Consider the following 18,179-nt stretch of genomic DNA (forward strand, 5'->3'; position numbering starts at 1 on the left):
AGTGGGGGCTGCTCGTGGCGGGGAAGAGGGGGGTCCTGGCCGTGGACAGTGCTTCTAGGGGCACAGGGGCCATCAGCCCATCCCCACGGCATGTCACAGCCCCATGGTGTGGCTCAGCATGGCCATGGCGTCCATGGCTATGAGCAGCCAGAGAGGTGCCGGTGGCGCTGGGACACACCACAGGCCGCTGGCCCCGGCTGACACCACGCTATCACAGGCACTGCACGTGACCTTCGGGATGGACACGGTGGTGGCCCGGGGCCGAAACCTCTCAGTGAATGGCATGGCAGTGCTGGAGGGACAGCCGTACCTGCACAGCGGTGAGGGTGGCAGGATGCTCCATCCTCCGCTGCCACCGACCCTGGGGTTCTGGGTCCCCATCCCATCCCATCCCTGTCCTTGTCCCCGTGCCGTGCTGAGCTGGCTGTGGTGCCGGCAGGGATCAGCGTCACATGGCCGGGAGACGGGGTGGTCGTGGCGAGCGGGCTGGGCGTGCGGGTGACCTCAGATGGGCACCAGGCTGTCACCGTGATGGTTGATGCCGAGCTGTGGGGCAGCACGCGGGGGCTCTGCGGCCCCTACAACGACGATCCTACCGGTGAGTGTCACCTCACCGGTGACGTCCCTGCCATCCCTCTGCTTGGGGAGTTGGACAGGCGCAGTGCAGGGGTGGCCTTGCGGGGGGTGCTGTGTCCCCTCGCCTGCCCCAGCCCTCCCTATGCCTCCAGATGATTTCCTGCAGCCGGCAGGGGACGTGGCTGCCTTTGCTGCCAGCTTTGGCAACTCCTGGAAGATCCCGGATGCTGGCTTTGAGGTACTGGGGTAGAGCCAGGCACTGAGGGGGCCGGGGCTGCTGACCCCCCTGCCTGGCTGGGGGTCCCTCAAAGGGGTGCCCTGGCTCTGAGGGTCCCCCCGGTCTCAGCCCCCCTGCAGGGATGCGGCAGAGCTGAGCTCCGGCTGCACCGCGGGCGATGCGGCACAGCGAGTGGCCGAGACCGTGTGTGGGGAGCTGCTGGCGGAGCCATTCCAGCAGTGCCACGGCGAGGTGAGGGGCAGCCGGTGCCGTGCAGGGCCGAAGGGTGCCGGGGCTGCCGGTCCCGCTGCCCTCACCCACCGGCCCTGTACCAGGTCGACCCCGGTGGCTTTTACGCTGCGTGCCTGGAGCTGCTGTGCTGGGACAGTGACACCGGGCTCTCGCCATCCCCTGCTGCCTGTGACACCTTCGCTGCCTACGCACGGGACTGTGCCCAGCACCAAATCTACGTCGACTGGCGCCGGCCAGGCTTCTGTGGTAGGGACATGGGGGGGCTCCAGCACAGAGCCCCTTGCTGCTGCTCCATGTCGCCCTGGTGCTGGTGGCTCCCTCTGTGCTGTGTGCCCCAGTGGTTTGTACCTGCACCCCCCATTTGCTTGTGCATGCACCCGTCAGTCCTGTGCACCCCAGTTTTCTGTGTGCACCATTTGGTTGTATGCACCCCAAAGGCTTGTGCATACACCTCTCAGCCATGTGCACCCCAGTTGCTTGTGTATGAATCCATTGGCCATGGGCACCCCAAAGATTTCTGCTTGTGCCCCTTGGTTACATGCACCCCAAAGGCCTGTGTGTGCACCTATCAGTCCTGTGAACCCCAAAGTTTTCTGTGTGCACCATTTTGTCATGTGCATCCTAAAGCTTTGTGCGTAGACCCTCAGTCTTGTACACCCCTCAGTTGGGTACACCCCTCACTTGCTTCTACATGCATCTGTCGGCTGTGTGCACCCCAAGGATTTCTGCTTGCACCCCTTGGTCACATGCACCCCAAAGGCCTGCGTGTGCACCCCTCAGTGGGTGCTGTGCCCATCGGTGTCAAGCCCACCGGTGCTGAGCGCAGCATCTGTCCCGGCAGAGCGGGCATGCAGCGTGGGGCAGTGGTTCTCGGACTGCGTGTCCTCCTGCCCCGCCAGCTGCGCGGCCGTGGGCAGCGCCGAGGATGGGCCGTGCCGCCAGGACTGCACCGGCGGCTGCGAGTGTGCGCCAGGGCTCTACAAGGACGGGGGGCTCTGTGTCCCCCCAAGCGCCTGCCCCTGCCACCACCGTCGCCAGCGCTACGCCCCAGGCCAGACCATCCGCCAGCGCTGCAACCAGTGGTGAGCGACACCAGCGCGCGGGGGCCTGATCCTGCACTGTTGGGCTGGAGTCCCTGCGCCCACCAGGGCTGAACCCTACAGATGGGCATGACGTCCATCATGCCCTGGGTTTTGGGGTGGGGGGCAAGTGCCTGTGCATCCGTGCCTGGCATGCTGGGAGGACTGGTGGCTGTGGTGTCCCCTGCCTGCTGAGCCCAGTGTCCCCTCCTGTGCCCACAGCACATGCCAGGGTGGGCACTGGCTCTGCAGCCAGGACCGGTGCCCGGGGGAGTGCACGGTGCTGGGGGGCCGCCACTACATCACCTTTGACCACCGGAGCTTCTCCTTCCTGGGCGCCTGTGCCTACACCCTGGTGCAGGTGGGTGGCAGCTGCAGAGACTGAGACAGTGGGGACCTGCTCTGGGGGACCCCAGCGCAGGAGGGTCAGCAGGGTCTCTGCCCCACAGGACTTTGTGGAGGGGCAGCTGCTGATCACAACCGAGCACAAGGCTTGTGATGGCCACCGGCCCCTTCGCTGCCTCCGGTCCCTCTCCGTCAGCACCCGCCAGACCTCTGCCCGCCTCCGTGGCACAGGTGACACGCAGGGACTGTCCCTGCACCCCAGCAGGGTGGTGGTGAATGCCAGCCTGGTGGTCATGCCCTGACGTCCCCCTGCTCTCCTGGTGCAGGCGAGGTGACAGTGGACGAGCGGGAGGTGACACTGCCCTTCACCAGCACTGAGCTGAGTGTTCGCCAGGCATCCTCCTCCTTCCTGCTGCTCCAGACCTTTGGGGCCCACGTCCTCTGGGGCCTGGAGACGCCCACCACCTACATCACCCTCCAGCCTGCCTTCGCCAACAAGGTGAGCCTGGTCCTTGGCTGTGCCACGCTGCTGCGGTGGTGCCTGGTGGCAGATCCAGGCTGGGATGCGGCTGTGGGGGTCTAGGAGGGTCCATCCTGAGCCACATCCCACTGCCACGGCAGGTGCGGGGGCTCTGCGGCACCTACAACTGGAACCAGCAGGATGAGTTCACCACACCGATGGGCGATGTGGAGACCAGAGTAACCGCCTTCGCCAACAAGTACCGAGCATCCAGCAGCTGCCCCGAGCTCAGCCCCTTCCCCCTGGAGCCCTGTGGTGCCTTCGCTGGGCAGCGGGAGCTGGCCGAGGCTGCCTGCGCTGTCCTGCACGGCCCTGCCTTCCAGGTGCCACAGAGCCCCTGCCCCGGCTGGGCAGCCACGCACCTGGCGCCTGGTGCCAGTGCCATGGTCCAACCTGCCCTTCCTGCCCCTAGCCCTGCCACCAGGTCGTGGAGCTGGAGCCCTTCCTCCAGCTCTGCCTGCACGATGCCTGCACCTGCCGGGACGGGCAGCGCTGCCTCTGCCCCGTGCTGGCTGCCTATGCCCGGCAGTGCGCCCAGGAGGGAGCCGTGCTCACCTGGAGGAACCAGAGCTTCTGCGGTGCGGGGCAGAAGGGATGGGATGGGATGGGATGGGATGGGATGGGATGGATGGATTAGGATGAGATGGGATGGAGTAGAATGGGATGAGATGGATGAGACAGATGGGATGGATGGATTAGGATGGGATGGATGGAATGGGGGGGAACAGAATCACAGAAACACAGAATTACAGAATCACAGAATGTCAGAGGTTGGAAGGGACCTCGAAAGCTCATCCAGTCCAATCCCCCCGCCGGAGCAGGAACACCCAGATGAGGTTACACAGAAGGTGTCCAGGCGGGTTGGAATGTCTGCAGAGAAGGAGACTCCACAACCTCCCTGGGCAGCCTGGGCCAGGCTCCATCACCCTCACTGTGAAGAAGTTTCTTCTCATATTTAAGTGGAACCTCCTGTGTTCCAGTTTGTCCCCATTGCCCCTTGTCCTGTCACTGGCTGTCACCCAGAAGAGCCTGGCTCCATCCTCCTGACACTGCCCCTTTCCATATTGATCCCCATGAATGAGTCACCCCTCAGTCTCCTCCAGCTCCAGAGCCCCAGCTCCTCAGCCTTTCCTCACGCGGGAGATGCTCCACTCCCTGCAGCATCTTCGTGGCTGCGCTGGACTCTCTCCAGCAGTTCCCTGTCCTGCTGGAACTGAGGGGCCCAGAACTGGACACAATATTCCAGATGAGGTCTCACCAGGGCAGAGTAGAGGGGAAGCAGAACCTCTCTCGACCAACTAACCACCCTCCTTCTAACACACCCCAGGATGCCATTGGCCTTCCTGGCCACAAGTGCCCAGTGCTGGCTCATGGTCATTCTGCCAGGCGCAGTGGTGTGTGCCTGTTGTCCCAGCAGTGTCGGGAGGCAGAGCCTGTGGGATCACTTGAGCCTAGGGGTTCAAGACTGCAGTGCGGCGCTAAGGCGGCTGGCGTTGGGTTTGGTTTGAAACCCCAGGGGCACTGCTGTGTAACTGAGGGCAGGGAGAGGCGCTCCCACTCAGACTGGATCGGGACAGGATGGGGTTAGATGGGATGGGATGGATATGGTGGGACAGGGTAGGATGGGGCAGGATAGATGGGAAGCGTTGGGATGGGATGGGGATGTTGCCACCACATGCCAGGGGACAGCAGGGAGAGCCGCGTGCTGGGGTGCAGACGGTGGGCCAAGGCAAGGGGCCGCCTTTGGTGACACCCCCACATCTGTGCCTGCAGACATGCCATGTGGTGGGGGGCAGCTGTACCAGGAGTGTGGCCGTCCCTGTGGCCGGACCTGCGCTGAGCTGCGCCTGGCGGGGGGCGGCTCCTGCCCCGACCTGGCCGGGCTCTGTGTCCCTGGCTGCCACTGCCCCGCGGGGCTGGTGCTGGCCGAGGATGGGCAGTGTGTCCTGCCCAGCGCCTGCCCCTGTCACCACGGCACCCAGCTCTACCCTCCTGGCAGCCAGATCCGCCGGGGTTGCAATGCCTGGTGCGTGGTCCAGGGGGTGCCCAGGGGCATGGCAAGGACCGGGCAGGGGACATGGTGGGTGGCAGGGGCCAGGCAGGACGGGAGATGCCGATCTGGAGCTGCAGTATTTGGCAATGGTGGGTGACGTCTGATGAAATCCCCCTATGGCCCGTTTGGGATGGCACCACGGGATAGGTGGCTTTCATTGAATGTCCCTGCCATGAGGCGTCAGTGTCACCACTGGAGAGCCCAGACCTCCAGCGCAGCTGGTGGGGAGTACCCTGCTCTGGGGCAACAGCGTCGAGCCCAAAGGAGCATGGAGCACCTCGCCTGGGGAGGGGCCTTTGGGTGGGAGAGGATGGGATAGGGTGGGATGGGATGGGGAGGGGACGGGAAGGGATGGGATAGGGTGGGATGGGATGGGGAGGGGACGGGAAGGGATGGGATAGGGTGGGATGGGATGGGATGGGGAGGGGACGGGAAGGGATGGGATAGGGTGGGATGGGATGGGATGGGGAGGGGACGGGAAGGGATGGGATAGGGTGGGATGGGATGGGCACTGGGGATACAGGAACCTCGGTGTGGGCCCAACTGGGCTGTGGGCTCCCCAGGCCGGAAGGTGCTGGGGGGCTGCCCTCACTGCATCCCCTCTCCACAGCATCTGCACCGGGGGGTCCTGGCGCTGTGCTGAAGCCCCCTGCCCCGTGGCCGCCCTCTGCCCCCGGGGGCTGGTTCACGTCCCGGGGTCCTGCCTGCGCCGCTGCGACAGCACCGAGCCCAACGGCACCTGTGCCGGCATCGCTGACGGCTGCGTCTGCCCCCCAGGGACCCTCTTCCTGGTGAGTGACCCCCTTCCGGGGGGGAGTGCTGGGGGGGCTGCGCAAGTGGAAGGCCGGGGGAGCTGGGCATGGGGCTCTGTGGGCTGAGTGGCCAGGGGACATGGGCACCGGTGTTGGGGGTCCAGGGGCCATGGAGCATCAGGGCTGTGGGGAGGTTGATGAGGGGCACTGGGGGGTCCCAGGCCTTCTGCTGGTTCCTGCCCAAAGCCCCGCATGCCTTATGGCTCACTCGGTGGGTCTTGTGCCAGCAGAATGGGCGCTGTGTGTCCCCAGAGGAGTGTCCCTGCCACCACGGGGGGCGGCTGTACCAGCCCAATGACACCATCGTCTGGGACTGCAACACCTGGTGAGACCCCCCACCAGCCCCCTGGGGATGCCACAGCTGTGCCAGTGCTCAGCTCTGCCCCCGCAGCGTGTGCCAGGGGCAGCGCTGGCATTGCGGCCGTGAGGAGTGCGCGGGGACCTGCGTCGCCACCGGGGACCCCCACTACGTCACCTTCGACGGGCGAGCCTTCTCCTTCCTGGGGGACTGCGAGTACCTGCTGGCACGCGAGGTCACCGGCCTCTTTGCCATCACCGCTGAGAACGTCCCCTGTGGCACCGGCGGCGTCACCTGCACCAAGTCGGTGATGGTGGTGATGGGCAACACCATCGTGCACATGCTGCGGGGTGAGGGGCTGGCGGGGCCTGGGGATGGGTCCCTCATGGGGACAGGGATGTGCTGGGGGTCCCCACCCCTGACAGCCCTGTCCTGGCAGGGAGGGACGTGACGGTGAACGGGGTCTCGGTTCGACCCCCCAAAGTCTACAGCGGGTCCGGGCTGACGCTGGAGCGCGCCGGCCTCTTCCTCCTCCTGCTCTCCCGCCTGGGACTGGTGGTGCTCTGGGACGGAGGTGAGACCCATGCAGGGGCTCGGGGGGTCCCTGGGGGGTCCCTGGGCTGGCCGTGCCACGGTGAGACGCCGGTGCTGAGCGCCGTGCTGTCCCAGGCACGCGGGTGTACGTGCGGCTGGAGCCACAGCACCGCGGCCGCGTGGCCGGGCTCTGCGGGAACTTCGATGGCGACGCCGAGAACGATTTCACCAGCCGGCAGGGGGTGATGGAGCCCACCCCCGAGCTCTTCGGCAACTCCTGGCGCCTCAGCCTGCTCTGCCCCGAGGTCAACGGCGCCGACACGCGGCATCCCTGCACCGTACGGATGGGGACGAGGACGTAGCTGGGGAGCCAGGGTGGCTGCCTGACGCTGGGGGGTGGCAGGCAGGGGGACAGCCCTGGCGCCTGGCTGGCCAATGAGTGGCATCTGATGGCAGCATCGGCCCCCCAGGAAAGCCCCCACCGGGCACCATGGGCCCGCAGGCGCTGCGGCATCCTCCGGCAGCGGCTCTTCGCGCCGTGCCATGACGCAGTACCGTGCCAGCGCTTCTACGACTGGTGCGTCTTCGATGCCTGTGGGTAAGTGCTGGCCCCTGTAGGGGGGCTCTGCCGGGGCCCCACAGCTGGGGGGTTCTGCCACCGCCGCCCCACTGCACCCGGCACCCACCGCCCCACTCTGCGCAGCTGTGACTCTGGGGGGGACTGTGAGTGCCTGTGCACGGCCATCGCCACCTATGCCGAGGAGTGCGGCCGGCGCGGCATCCACATCCGATGGCGGAGCCAGGAGCTGTGCCGTGAGCCACCACGCCCTCCCCACCCCTGTCCCCATCCCCATCCCTGTTCCAAGGGGGTCCGGGCTGGGGGCTGAGCTGTGCCCCACGGGCTGTGCTGGGCTCTGGGTTTTGTCCCACGGCTGATCCAGACAAGTGATGGGACTGGGGGCGTCTGGGATGCCAAGGGGTGCAGGAGCCGCTGTGGGGCCTTGGGGAGGGAGTGGGGCTGGGCAGCTGTGGGGTAGGGGGTCCCCGCCTGGCCTGATCCTCCATCTCCAGCCCTGCAGTGCGACCAGGGGCTGGAGTACAGCGCCTGTGGCCCCCCCTGCCCCCCTACCTGCCGCAGCCTCGGCCGGGAGCCCCCCGAGCACTGCCAGAGCCTGCTCTGCCTGGAGGGCTGCTTCTGCCCCCCGGGGACCGTGCTGCACGGTGAGCACTGGCGACGGAGTGGGGCTGGTGTGGGGCTCTTGTGGGGCTGACGCCTCCTCCCCTCCCCGCTGCAGATGGCAGCTGCATCAAGCCCATCGAGTGCCCGTGTTTCTGGGACGGCTTTGCCTTCCCGGCCGGTGCCATGGTGCAGCAGGGCTGCAAGAACTGGTGAGTCCCAGCGCGACACTGGCCCAGCCATCCGGCACCCACCAGTAGGGTGATGCCACACTGGCAGAGAACACACCAGGGCTGAGCCGTCACCGTCCCCACAGCACGTGTGCAGCAGGTCAGTGGCATTGCTTATCCTCGCCGGAGCCCTGCCCAGCCGCACCATCCTGCGCCGAGTGGGAGTTCTCCTGCCGCGCTGACGGGCGCTGCGTGCCGGGCGCCTGGGTCTGCGACAACGAGGAGGACTGCGGGGACGGCTCGGACGAGGTCTGCGCCCCGCGCTGCGCCCCGCACCAGCCCCGCTGCGCCGGCGGACAGTGCCTGGCCTGGGGCGCCCGCTGCGACGGTGTCCCCGACTGCGCCGATGGCTCCGACGAGAGCGGCTGCACCCCCCCGACCTGCGTCCCCCCTGAGTTTGGCTGTGCCAGCGGGCGCTGCCTGCCCCCCGAACGGGTCTGCGACGGGGAGCTGGACTGTGGCTTCGCTGATGACTCGGACGAGGCAGGTGAGTGACCCCCTGGCCACCCCACTGCTGTGCCCGGGGGTCCTGAAGAGGGGGTGTGTCACAGGGGTCCCAGAGCAGCAGAGTGCCGGAGTGGGCTGCAGGCCAGCTGTGTCCCACGGCAAGGCGGTCTGAGCCTCGATTCCCTGGGGTTTGTGCCCCACAGTGGGAGAGCCTGAGCCCCCCATCCTTGGGGGTTTCTACCCCACGGTGAGGGTCTCTGAGAGGGGCTGGCCCCAAAGCGAGGGTCCCTGACCGCTGCCACCGCAGGCTGCAGCCCGAGCTGTGGGGTGGGGGAGTTCCGCTGCGCAGTGGGCCGGTGCGTGCCGTACCCTCACCGCTGCGACGGCCACGACGACTGCGGCGACTCCAGTGACGAGCGCGGCTGTGGCTGCCCCCCTGGCCACTTCCAGTGCCCCGACAGCCGGTGCCTGTCCCTATCCGCTGTCTGTGACGGCCACCGTGACTGCACCAATGGCACCGATGAGGCTTTCTGCCCAGGTGAGGGGCTGCGGGGCTGGGCCACCCCTGCAGACCCCCTGCCTGCAGCATCATCGCCCCATGGGACTGTGTCCCCCCCCAGACCGGGTGACTTGCGCCTCCGGGGAGTTCTTCTGCCCTGACGGCTCCTGCATTGGTGAATCCGCGGTCTGTGATGGTGTCCAGGACTGCCGGGATGGCTGGGACGAGAGCCCAGCGGGGTGTGCAGCAGCACTGCCTGCTGCTGTGCCCACTGCACCTGTCAACGGCTCTGCAGGTGAGGGGCAGCGGTGCCATGGGGCAGCCAGACCACCTCATAGCCCCCCAGACCCCTCCAAGCCCCCCCACAGCTCCCCACAGCCCCGGTGCCGGCATGGCGGACTTGCCGGGAGCACCATGCTCTGCGCCAGGGTGGCACCTGGCAGGGATGGGGGTGCGATGGGGACCGCTGGGCCAGGCACCACCCGGTGACCTGCCGCCCCACGGTGGCTCTCCACCCCCAGCGCCGGCATGTGGCCCCTACGCCTTCACATGTGGGAGCGGGGAGTGCACGCCGCGGGGCTGGCTCTGCGACGGCGAGGCTGACTGCCGCGACGGCAGCGATGAGCTGGGCTGCGCCGGCGGCTGCGAGCCTGGCCACTTCCCCTGTGCCCACGGCACTGACTGCGTCCCCTACGGCCGCCTTTGTGATGGTGTCCCCCACTGCCACGACCGCTCTGATGAGAGCACTGACCACTGTGGTGAGCCCCAGTGGCGGTCCCCCTGGTGTCCCCTCCCCTGCAGCAGCCAGGATGGTGGGATGCTCTCGGGTGTCCCCTTCCAGAGTCACACCTTGACGCTGCTCTGGCCCCGGCACAGGCTCCACCGCCATCCCACCGTGCCCGGGGCACTTTGTCTGTGACGATGGTGTGTGCCTCAACATGTCGAGGGTCTGCGATGGTGCCACCGACTGTCCCCAAGGCGAGGATGAGCTGGCCTGTGGTGAGGGGTTCCCCAGTGAGGGAGGGAGGAGGTGTTGGTGGCCTGCAGCTGGGGACAGCCACCCCACCATGGCCACCCCGTGTCACCTCCACAGAGAGCAGCATCCCCGCTGGCAGGAGCAACCAGACTGGGGTTCTCTGTGCTGAATACACCTGTGGTGGGGGCAGCTGTGTTACCTTCCAGCAGGTACGGGGAGCATGGGGACACCCCCACCCCTCCCAGTGCCACCTCAGGGTTCCTGCGGTGCTGTCCCCCCCTCCCCAACTCAGCATCGCCCCGGTGCCGCAGGTGTGTGACGGGGTGCCAGACTGCGAGGCCGGAGCGGGGCCCCCCCAGGATGAGCAGGACTGCGGGCTCTGGGGGCCATGGGGGCCCTGGGGCGCCTGCACCCTCTCCTGCGGCCCCGGCCTGCAGCGGCGCATGCGGGGCTGCCACCAGCGCCGCCCCGGTGTCCTGCACCGCTGCCGCGGGCCGGCCGCACAGGAGCAGCAGTGCTTCCGCCTCGCCTGCCCCGGTGAGCGGGGTGTGGAGGTCCCACTGCTGGGGATGCCCAGGAGGGCCAGGGGGTTCCCGTGGGTGGGGTGCCTGGGGTGTTTGGGGGTTCCCACAGCTGGGGCTGCTTGAGGCATTTGGGGGTTCCCACTGCCAGGGTTTCCAAGGGGATCCAAGGCGTTCCCATGATTGGGGTGCCTGGCAGGTTTGGTGGTCCCTATTGCTTTGGATGATTTGCGGGCTCCTGTGGCTGAGGCTACCTGGGTGGTTCGGAAGTTCCCATGGCCTGGGTGCCTGGGACATTGCAGGGTTCCTCTGGCTGAGGCTACCTGGGGAGTTTGGGGGTTCCCATGGTTGGGGCTGCCTGGAGGGTTTGAGGGTTCCCATGGCTGAGGCTGCCCAGGGGAGTGGGATGTTCCCACAGGGGTTCCCAGTCCCCTCTGGGAACACCCCATTACTCCTCTATAGCATCCTGATAGCTCCCTAGATCACTCCAATACCCTTTGGGACACCCCGATACCCCCCCCAGGCACCCCAATACCCCATCTAGGGCACCATTATCCCCCCCCACAGGACCCCAACATCCCCTGGAGAACTCAAACGTCTCTTCAGAGCTCCCCAATACTCCCCTAGGTCACCCCAATGGGCTGCCGAAAGGCTCCAGGGGGTTCCCATGGCTGGGGTGATTTGGGGGATTCAGGGTTCCCCCCCAGGGCTGCTGGGGGGATTTGGGGTGTCCCTTGGCCAGCAGGACCCAGGGGCCTGGAGGAGTCCCACAGCTGGGGCTACCCAGGGGTTCGGGGGTGCCCTGGGAGGTCCCATAGCCAGGGCTGCTGGGGCAGGAGCAGGGCCCCCCCGGGCAGGGCAGGGCTGGCTGTGGGTCCAGGGGTTCCGGGGGGAGCACGGGTAGGGCGGGGCGGTGCAGGCAGGGCGGGGCGGGCAGGTGGTGCAAGCAGGGGCTGCCCCCCCTCACCCCTCTCCCTCCTGCCCGCAGTTGACGGCTCCTGGAGCGAGTGGACGGCCTGGTCCAACTGCACGGGGGGCTGCGGGGGGGTGCGGCTGCGGCGCCGGGACTGCCGGCCCCCCCAGAACGGCGGCCGCCACTGCGCCGAGCTGCCCGGAACGTCCCCCGCCAGCCTCGAAATGGGTGGGTGCAGTCGGGGGGCGCTGCGCGGGTCGGGTGGGCTCCGGGGGGGTAACCCCGCTCCTCCCTCTCCAGGCGCCTGCGAGCCGGGGGGCTGCCACAACGCCTCCGCCTGCCCGGGGGGGCTGCAGCCCCGGCCCTGCGCCCCCTGCCCCGCGTCCTGCGCCGACCTCGCCGCCGGCGCCAAGTGCCGGCAGGACCGGCCCTGCAGCCCAGGTGAGGGGACCGGGGGGGCTGCGGAGACCCCGGGGGAGCCCCTGCCTTGGGGTGGGCGAGGGGCCGGCCGTGGCGCCCCCCCCCCACTCCTCCCCCCTCCACCGCAGGGTGCTGGTGCGCGGCGGGGCTGCTGCTGGACGGCAGCGGCAGCCGGTGCGTGCCCCCCCGCGAGTGCCCGTGCCAGGCGGGGGGGCTCCGGTACCGGCCTGGGCAGCCGGTGAAGCTGAACTGCCGCCTCTGCACCTGCCTGGACGGGCAGCTGCGGCACTGCCGCCCCAACCCTGCCTGCGCCGGTGGGTCCCGCGGCGGCGGGAGGGGGGTGCCGGGACCCCGCGCTGTCCCGGCGCCCCCCGCTGACCCCGTGCCCCCCGTGCTGCAGTGCACTGCGGCTGGTCGGCGTGGTCGCCGTGGGGCGAGTGCCCGGGACCCTGCGGGGTCCAGAGCGTCCAGTGGTCGTTCCGCAGCCCCACCAACCCCCCCCGGCGCGGTGGCGGCCGGAGCTGCCGCGGCATCTACCGCAAAGCCCGCAGGTGGGGCGGGGGCCGTGGCGGGGGGACGGAGGGAGGGGTGGGCTCCCCGCTGACTCCTTGTCCCGCAGGTGCCAGACGGCTCCGTGCCGGCAGTGCCAGCAGCAGGGCCGGCGGCGCGTCCCGGGGGAGCGCTGGCAGGGGGGGCCGTGTCGCGTCTGCCAGTGCCTGCCCAGCCTGGCCGTGCGCTGCTCGCCCTACTGCCCGCACCGCGCCGCCGGCTGCCCCCAGGTGAGGGCGGGGGGGCTGGGGCAGCCCCCGGCGGGGGCACAGGGGGACCCTCCCTGCCGGTGGCGGTGACAGTGACATCTCCCCAGGGCCAAGTGCTGGTGGAGGGCCGCGGGGATTCCTGCTGCTACTGCGCCCCGGCGGGTGAGCTGGGGGGAGCGGGGGCGGTGGCTGTGCGGGTGATGAGTGCCCTGCCCAGGCACCGGCTGCACGGTGGCTGTCCCCGCCGCAGGTGACAACGCGACGGCCATCTCCCCCACGCTGACGACGGAGCCCCCCTCCACTAGGCCGGCAGAGCCTCCCGGCAGCCCCTTCCTCACCTTCCCGCTGCCTCCCCTCGGCGGTAAGCGGGACCCCCCTCCCCGCGGGGCTGCGGGCAGGGTGCAAGCAGAGCCCGAGGCTGTGTCCCCCCAGCCCCCCAGCCCCGTGCCCTCCCTCCCGGCAGATCCCTGCTACCGCCCGCTGGGCACCCCCTCCCTGCCGGACAGCAGCTTCGCCGCCTCCTCGGCGCAGGCAGGGACCCCCGCACATGCTGCCCGCCTGCACGGCGGCCACCCCGGGCAGGAGCTGCGGGGCTGGGCCCCCGCGGACGACGCCTACCCGGCGCTGCTCTCCGACCCCCCCTTCCTGCAGCTGGACCTGCTGGAACCCACCAACGTCACCGGTGGGTGCCCGTCTGGACCCCTGCGCGTTGCTGGCGGTGGTGGGGGTTGGCAGTGATGGGGCAGGTGGCAGGGTGGGTGGCAGTGCCCACACGTGTCGCGGTGTCCCCTGGCAGGGGTGGTGGTGCAGGGAGCCGGCTCCTCCGACGCCTTCGTCACCGCCTTTCTGCTGCAGTTCAGTACCGACGGCTCCCACTGGCACGGCTACCGCGAGGTCACCGCTGGTGGCCAACCCAAGGCCAAGGTGCTGCCGGCGCTGGGATGGGACTGTGGATGTGGGGGGGCGTTGGGGGGTGCACAGGGCCGGCACCGGCCGCACATGCAGCTGTGGGTGCACACAGCTGTGGGTGCTCATGCACGGACGTGCACACCCCTCTGCCCGTTCCTGCCTGCACACCCCTGCCTGTCCCCCCCGCTCCCCCCAGCTCTTCCAGGGTAACTGGGATGCCAGCACCCCAGTGGTGCGGTTGCTGGGCCGCATGGTGCAGGCGCGGCACGTCCGCATCCTCCCGCAGGACTTCCACAACCGCATCGTCCTGCGCGCTGAGCTGCTGGGCTGCCCCCCAGGTACTGGGGGTGGTGGGGAGACTCTTCACCCCCCTGCCATGGGAGCCATCCCCTGCCCACCTCTGCCCTCTCCTCAAAGTGCCCCCTGCCCAGCTCGGGGTTGTGGCAGTGCCGGTGCCAGTGACAATGACGATGCCAGTGGTGACGGTGACGATGCCAGTGACACCGAGCCAGCGCCCCTGCGGTGTGGGGGAGTTCCGGTGCAGAAATGGGGGCTGCGTCCCCGGGAGTCCCCACAGTGCCCTGTGCGATGGCATCGATGACTGCGGGGACCTCTCCGACGAGCTGCCCTGTGGTGAGCCAGGTGGGGGGGTCGGTGCCTCGAGGGGTCCAGTGCCACATGGGGCTGCCCTTGACGCCCCCCCTGCCTGCCCCGTGCAGGGCTGCCCCTCCCGGTGACCCCCTCAGCACATGGGCAGTGTCCCCCGTCCCACTTCACCTGCCCGGGCTCCAGCAGCTGCCTCCCGGCGTCCCGGCGATGTGACGGCATCGACGACTGTCCCGATGGCACTGATGAGACCATCTGCGGGAGCCCCGGCAGCACGAGGTGTGGGTGCTGGGAGGGCGGGGGTCCCGTGGGGGCCAAAGGGGTCGGTGTTGTTCACCCCTAATTGCTGGCTGTGCTGCTTGCAGCCCCGTGGTCCCCGTGGCAGCCGGTGTCCTGTGGCCAAGCACCCAGCCACCATCGGTGTCCCCACCTGCAGTGAGTCCTGATGGGCTGGGGGGGCAGAGAGGGGACAGGGGGTGCAGCGAGTCACGTCTGTTTGTCCCCACACAGGTGTCCCTTGGGACTGGCACCCAGTTGTCCCCAAAAAGCGCCGAGCCCACTCTCCCAGGTATTGGCTGTGGGGCAGAGTGGGGGGGCAGGACCTGGGGGTCCCTGACTCCCCGACACCCCCTGGCACCCTGCCAATGGGAACCACCCCCTCGGGGGTCCACCCTCTGCCGAACCCCCCCCCGGTGTCCCCCGGGTCACGGCACTGGCCTCCCTGGCGCTGACCCCCCCCAGGCGAGGGACATCCCGGGGCGGAGGGGATCGAGGACAAGCATGGACCCCCCAGCTAATGTGGCACCCCTGGGAGCGGGATGGGGATATGGGTGTCCCTGGGGTGAAAGGGGGAGTCAGCACCCCGGCTTGCAGCTGGGGGTGCTGTGGGTTTGGGGGTGCTCTGGGTTTAGGGGTGCTGTGAGCTGGGTGCTGCGCTCACCCCACACACGGGAGGGGGCTGTGCCCCCTGTGCCCCCCTCTTGGCTCCCCCAGGACCAGCCCTGCCCCGGCTGCTCTGCCCACGGGGCCAGTTCACCTGCGGGGTGCTGGGCTGCCTGGATGCGGCCCTGGTCTGCGACGGGCGCCCCGACTGCCTGGACGGCTCTGACGAGGCCAGCTGTGGTGAGCCGGACCCCACTCTTGCGGGGGCCCCCCTCCCTGGATGGGCCGAGCCCCCCAACCCTGCCTGCATGGGCCTGCCCGCAGTGAGCCCCGCTCTCTGCCCGCTCCGCAGGCAGCCCCCCCACCTCCGCCAGCCCCCTGGCCTGGCCCACCCCCCCCGGCAGCCCCCCCACTACCTGCCCCCAGAAGCAGTTCTCCTGCAGCAGCGGGGGCTGCCTGCCCGCTGAGAAGCACTGCGACCTGCACCCCGACTGCCCCGACGGCTCCGACGAGAGCAGCTGCGGTACGTGGGGTGGGGGAGAGAGACAGGGACCCCTCCCGATCCCAAGGTGTCCTGCTCCTGGCCAACTCTGTCCCCCACTCCCTGCAACACCCAGCCAATTGTGCACTTGCCTGCCCTGCCCTGGGGAGCCGAGGGGCACCAGGGCTGGGGGGCAGCAATGCCGGGCGGATCAAAGTTGGGGTGCGCCAAAGCTGGGGGTCTGAGGCTGGGGAGTGGTCTGAGCCTGGGGGAAACCAAGGTTGAGGGGGCCAAGGGTGGGGTCCAGGGACCATCGGAGTATGGGGACTCCCCGGGGCAGCCCTGACCCCCTGTCTCTGTCCCCCCAGTCGACTGTATCCTGTCCCCATGGGGCGGCTGGGGCCCCTGCAGCCGCTCCTGCGGGCTGGGGGTCACCCTGCGCTGGCGGGCCCTGCTGCGGGAGGCCCTGCCCGGGGGGGGCTGCACCCACTCCCGCCTCGACACCCGTGCCTGCTTCCTCCGTGCCTGCCCAGGTACCTGCTCCCAGGCTGGGATCCCCATCATGGGCTGGGACCCCCATGGACTAGGACCATCGTGGGCTGGGACCCCCATCATCTGGGACTGGGACCCTCATGGGCTGGGACACCCAACCCTGGGACAGCTGGGGGGTTCTTGCTGGTGGGGGGCACAGGGGGCCCATGCCCACTGGAGGGGTGGCAGAGGGTCCTGGGGAGGGGACGTGGCCAAGCTCTGGGGCAGCACGGGTGGGTAGGTGAAGCAGGGGGTGCCTGCGCCCCCCGCGACCCCCACTCTCCCCTCCAGTGCCCGGCGCCTGGGCAGCCTGGGGGTCCTGGTCCCCCTGCGACGTTGAGTGTGGGGGGGGCGTGCGGACCCGGCTGCGGAACTGCAGTGACCCGCCCCCCAAGAACGGGGGGCAGCCCTGCCCCGGGGGCACCCTCCAGATCCAGCCCTGCAACCTGCAGCCCTGCGGGGACCCCCCAGGTACGGCAGGGACGTGGTGACTCCCGCGAGGGCAAGAGGGGAGGCACGGGGTGGGGTGCAGGGGGACAGAGACCTCATACAGCGGGCCAGGGGACTGGCGGGGACACACGTGGCCCCCCATTCCTGAGCATCCCTGCTCGTCCTCCCCCCCCAGCCTGCGGCCCCCAGATGGTGTTTGTGCGGGCAGGAGACTGCGAGGGGGGGCAGGTCCCCCCCTGTCCCCAGACCTGCGGGGACCTGAGCACCAACAACACCTGTCAGAGCCCCTGCCAGGAGGGTGAGTGGTGGGGCTCGGAGGACACAGGGGACATGGGACGGGAAGGGGATGGCACGGTGACAGCACGGAGGGCTGGGGGGACATGAGGGGAAGGGGATGGTGCGGTGACAGCTGGGGGGGGGCTGAGGAGGGTGGGGACACCGGTGCCCGGCGCGGTGGCGGCGCTGAGGGGACACTGCCGGGCAGGCTGCCGGTGCCCGCCGGGGCTGTACCTGCAGGATGGCGGCTGCGTCAACGCCAGCCGGTGCCAGTGTCACCTGCCCCGGGAGCGACGGCGGCCCGGCGAGGTGTTCCTGCAGGGCTGTCGCCGGTGGTGAGCAGCGACCCGCGCCCCCCGCCCTGCCTGCGCCCCGGCGCTGCCTGCGAGCGCTGCTGGGGGGGCTCGCCAGGGCCCCCCCAGGCTGTTTTGGGGTGTCCCTCGCCCGTCCCCGCAGCTGAGCCCGGTGTCTGTCCCCAGTGTGTGCCAGGACGGGGTGGTGACATGCGAGGACGTGTCCTGCGCTGTGTCCTGCGGCTGGTCCGCCTGGTCGCCCTGGACTCGCTGTGACAGTAGCTGTGGCGCGGGGGCGCAGGAGAGGTTCAGGTGCGGGGCCGGGGGAGCGGGCCCTGCCCCACGGCCATGGCACTGCCCCACGGCCATGGCACTGCCCCACGGACGGGGTGACAGCGCGGCACCTTCCCGCAGGTCACCCTCCAATCCCGCGCCAGCCGCCGGCGGAGCCCCCTGCGCCGGGGAGCCCCGGGAGGTGCGACAGTGCCACCAGCCCTGTGACACCGGTACGTGCCCACCCCCGCGGCGGCACCGGCGACGGCGGGGGCTGTGCCGGTGCTGGCATAGGGACCCCGGTGTCGCGGTGGCCCCTCGAGTGCCACGTGTCCGTCCGTGCCCAGCAGAGCCCGGCACTGGCTGGAGCGCCTGGACGCCCTGGTCCGAGTGTTCCGCTCCCTGCGGCTCCGGGGAGCAGCGGCGGCACCGGACCTGCGCCCCGGCGGCACAGGGGGGGCCCGACTGCGCTGGCCCCCACGTCCAGACGCGGGACTGCAACACCCATCCCTGTCGAGGTGAGTGTCCCGCGCCGGGACCGCGGCGGGTGGTGCCGGTGTGGCCGGTGCCCAGCCCTGCCCGCTGTCCCCGCAGCGCGGTGCCCGGGGGACACGCGGTACCGGACGGCGGAGCAGTGCCGGCGCGGGGGGGGGCCCTGCCCGCGGCTCTGCCTGGACCGGGCCGCGGGGGTGGAATGTGCCGCACTCTGCCGGGACGGCTGCGCCTGCCCCCCCGGGCTGCTGCTGCACAACCAGAGCTGTGTGCTCCCTGCCCGCTGTCCCTGCCACCACCTCGGCCGCCTCTACCAGCCCGGGGACACTGTCGCCCTCGACGCCTGCAACAACTGGTGA

At 69.6% G+C, this 18,179-nt stretch overlaps 2 protein-coding genes across 2 annotated transcripts in view; one reads left to right on the top strand and one right to left on the bottom strand.

Moving 5' to 3' along the window:
• Positions 1–18,179, bottom strand: part of LOC135986331 (uncharacterized) — an 84,515-nt gene that overhangs the window by 14,906 nt on the left and 51,430 nt on the right.
• Positions 119–18,179, top strand: LOC135986293 (SCO-spondin-like). The gene is made up of 52 exons (XM_065630244.1): positions 119–320; positions 440–598; positions 711–814; positions 923–1,045; positions 1,129–1,291; positions 1,887–2,127; positions 2,347–2,485; positions 2,574–2,700; positions 2,796–2,968; positions 3,091–3,312; positions 3,402–3,567; positions 4,763–5,015; positions 5,653–5,833; positions 6,085–6,179; positions 6,246–6,502; positions 6,592–6,726; positions 6,822–7,024; positions 7,094–7,284; positions 7,390–7,499; positions 7,758–7,907; positions 7,982–8,075; positions 8,180–8,580; positions 8,848–9,078; positions 9,161–9,334; positions 9,561–9,797; positions 9,916–10,038; positions 10,133–10,224; positions 10,327–10,552; positions 11,525–11,677; positions 11,750–11,890; positions 11,998–12,183; positions 12,270–12,420; positions 12,489–12,648; positions 12,735–12,789; positions 12,878–12,988; positions 13,091–13,309; positions 13,424–13,551; positions 13,733–13,874; positions 13,954–14,169; positions 14,256–14,421; positions 14,508–14,577; positions 14,653–14,710; positions 15,136–15,264; positions 15,377–15,547; positions 15,874–16,038; positions 16,328–16,507; positions 16,662–16,784; positions 16,971–17,097; positions 17,242–17,367; positions 17,470–17,561; positions 17,676–17,846; positions 17,923–18,179. Exons 1-52 carry the CDS (start codon positions 119–121, stop codon positions 18,177–18,179), a joined length of 8,469 nt encoding a protein of 2,822 aa, XP_065486316.1.

This window comes from Caloenas nicobarica, chromosome 2 (assembly GCF_036013445.1).
Source record: "Caloenas nicobarica isolate bCalNic1 chromosome 2, bCalNic1.hap1, whole genome shotgun sequence".
NCBI lineage: Eukaryota > Metazoa > Chordata > Aves > Columbiformes > Columbidae > Caloenas > Caloenas nicobarica.

What these genes read in the sequence shown, in the direction of transcription:
- LOC135986293 (XM_065630244.1), top strand. Translation starts at nt 119, where the DNA reads ATGGCCATGGCGTCCATGGCTATGAGCAGCCAGAGAGGTGCCGGTGGC. An exon ending in CCCCAACCCTGCCTGCGCCG is followed by an intron (nt 12,184 to 12,269) that starts GTGGGTCCCGCG and finishes CCCGTGCTGCAG; the next exon opens with TGCACTGCGGCTGGTCGGCG. An exon ending in GCGCCGCCGGCTGCCCCCAG is followed by an intron (nt 12,649 to 12,734) that starts GTGAGGGCGGGG and finishes ACATCTCCCCAG; the next exon opens with GGCCAAGTGCTGGTGGAGGG.